We start from the raw sequence: 2,737 nt of genomic DNA, 5'->3' as shown, positions 1-2,737 counted from the left end.
CATGTGACTTCTAGCTTTTCCCCAAAGTCAAAATGATCTTGAAAGGTATTTGCATGGAATTGATTCAGGACATCAAAGCAACCCTGGGCAACTGAAGACACCCAGGAAAGAGGACCTCCAGAACAGCTTCAGGAAGTGACAAGAACGGTGGGAAGAGTGTGTCTGAAGGAAGGGGGAGTATTTTGAGGGGGCATTTGTAATGATTGTCTTTTGAAACATACATGATGTTGTCTGATCATATGTCCTGCATCCTGCTCCTCACCGGCACCCACCTGCAACACCATGCCCATGCTGCCTTGCTCTAGGCCAAGGATGAGCTGAACGAGAGGGAGGAGACTCGGGAGGAGGTGGTGCGGGAGCTGCAGGAGTTGGTGCAGACCCAGGCGGCCTCTGGGGAAGAGCTGGCCTTGGCGGTGGCGGAGAGGGTGCAGGGGAGAGACAACGGCTTCTTCCTGCGCTTCATCCGAGCACGCAAGTTTGACGTGGGCCGTGCCTATGAGCTGCTCAAAGGTGAGCCTTGCACTTGCAGAAAAGAAGACAGAGAAGGGGTCCACCCTGGGCTCGTGCTAAGAAGACCCCCTTACTGTCATGGGCAAGTCACTCTGAGCCTTCTTAGTGTTCTCCACAAAGTGGGTGTGCATGTGTGGGGATCGGATTGACTTTAAACTCCCATTCAGTTCTGACAGCAAATGAATGAATGAATGAATGAATGGATGGATGGATGGATGGATGAATGAATGAATGATGAATGAGTTTGTCAGCACCTGATTGCCAGAGGAATCTACTCTCTGTTTTGGAGCTCAACAAGTAGAACTGGAGCACCAGCCCCGGTCTCCATTCTCAGACCCGCCCTTTGCTCTGGAACCCACAGGGAGGCAGGCAGAAGCCTCTGCCCTCCTTCCACAAATGTTTATTCCTGCCACGCTGTTCCAACCACTGCTTTAGGATTGCAGTGGAGAACAACACGGACCACAATCTCTTCCCTGTCTTCCTGGATTTACATTTTACTGGTGGAGATAATAAGCTAGGGAAATATAAAATAAGAGAATGTAGAATGTTAGTGGTAAGGGACAAAGAAAAGGAGCCAGGCCTAGTGGCGCACGCTTGTGATCCCAGTACTCAGGAGGCTGAGGCTGGAGGATTGTTGTGAGATCCAGGCCAGCCTGAACTACATAGTGAGATCTTGTCTTAAAAAAAGAAAAAAAAAAAAAAAGGAAAGAGATTGAAATTTTTCTTAGTACTGGGGATTGAACCTATTGTACTGAGCTACATCTCTAGCTCTTTTTTATTTTTATTTTTTTAAATTTTGAAATAAGGTCTTGCTAAACTACAGATTGCCCAGGATGGGCTCATACCGCTGGAATTACCGGTGTGTGCCACCACACCCATTTTATCATCCCATCTTGTCTTTTTTTTGGAGAGGAAGTTGGGGCTCAGACAAACTGAGTGTCCTGCTCCATCCCACACAGGATGGATGTGGATGCTCCTGGGCCGGCCCGAGTGCCACTGAGTAACACCTCCTAGGGGCATGCTGGCCAGCACTGGCGGGGCTCCCTAAAGCTTCTTGGCTCTGCCCCTCCAGGCTACGTGCACTTCCGGCTGCAGTACCCGGAGCTCTTTGACAGCGTGTCCCTGGAGGCCGTACGGTGCACCATCGAGGCTGGCTACCCTGGTGTGCTCTCCAGCCGGGACAAGTATGGCCGAGTGGTCATGCTCTTCAAAATCGAGAACTGGCAGTCTGACGAGATCACCTTCGATGAGGTTGGTGGGGTGGGTGAGAAAAAGAACTTTGGTTATGCCATTGAGCCTTCCACAGGGTTCTTAGAGGACACAGTATAAATTCATTTTTGAAAAATGCTATCTGGTTGCCCCACACCTCTTATTAAGAAGTCCACCTTTTCTTAAAGATGTGACATATTATCTTTATCATATATTTCCACACATCTGGGATCTGTTTCTGTATTTTAAGATTCTGTCCCATTGGTCTCTTTGTCTATTCATTCTCTAATACCACTCTGCTTTAATTATAGAAATTTGTATGGCATGTGTGTAATATCTTTTAGGTTAATTCCATGTTTCTTCAGCTTTTCTTCTTTTGGTGTGGTCCTAGGGATGGAATCCAGGGCCCGGTGCATGCACGGCAAGCGTCCTGCTACTTACGTATACTGCAGCTCTTTGTCCTTAATACTCCGCTTTTTCTAGGCTTTCCTAGCTATCCTTTCCTTTTCTTTTTTTGAAATAGGCTCTCACTATGTAGCCCAGGAGCCTAGGATAGTTTTAAACTTGCAGGGATCCTCCCGCCTCAGCCTCCCAAGTGCAGGGATTACGGGTGTGCACTACCACATCTGATCTTCCTAGCTATTTTTAAATATTTGTTTCCTCTGTGAACTTTAAAATTATTTTGTCCAGCCCCTAGAGAAACACTAGGTACATTTTTATGGGGATAGTATCACATGTAAATGACAAACTTGGGGAAAATCGTGTCTTTGTAAGTGCCACATTCATGGCTAGTTGACCCATTCACAAACAGGTGCCACCCATTTTATTCAAATTTTGAATAAAATTCTACTTTTGAATTTTCAGGAGTTTTTAAATTTCCCTCCTAAATGTTGCTCACATTCTTCCTTAAATTTGTCTTCTGAGTGTATTTTGCTGGGGCTTTCTCTTCTAATGAGTAGTTGTGTACAAGAAGATTGTTGTTTTTGCATGTCAATTTGTCTTTTATCTTACTGAATTA

The 2,737-nt window shown here is 46.1% G+C and overlaps 1 protein-coding gene across 1 annotated transcript in view; it reads left to right on the top strand.

Moving 5' to 3' along the window:
• Nucleotides 1-2,737, top strand: part of Rlbp1 (retinaldehyde binding protein 1) — an 8,495-nt gene that overhangs the window by 2,295 nt on the left and 3,463 nt on the right. The window contains exons 4-5 of the mRNA XM_004623290.2: nucleotides 306-510; nucleotides 1,583-1,761. Coding sequence (XP_004623347.1) covers nucleotides 306-510; nucleotides 1,583-1,761 — 384 coding nt within the window. The remainder of the gene's footprint in view (nucleotides 1-305; nucleotides 511-1,582; nucleotides 1,762-2,737) is intronic.

The sequence above is a fragment of the Octodon degus genome, unplaced genomic scaffold, assembly GCF_000260255.1.
Source record: "Octodon degus isolate 3935 unplaced genomic scaffold, OctDeg1.0 scaffold00002, whole genome shotgun sequence".
Taxonomy (NCBI): Eukaryota; Metazoa; Chordata; class Mammalia; order Rodentia; family Octodontidae; genus Octodon; species Octodon degus.
Note: the sequence above shows the minus strand (reverse complement) of the source record. Positions and strands in the feature narration are given on the sequence as shown.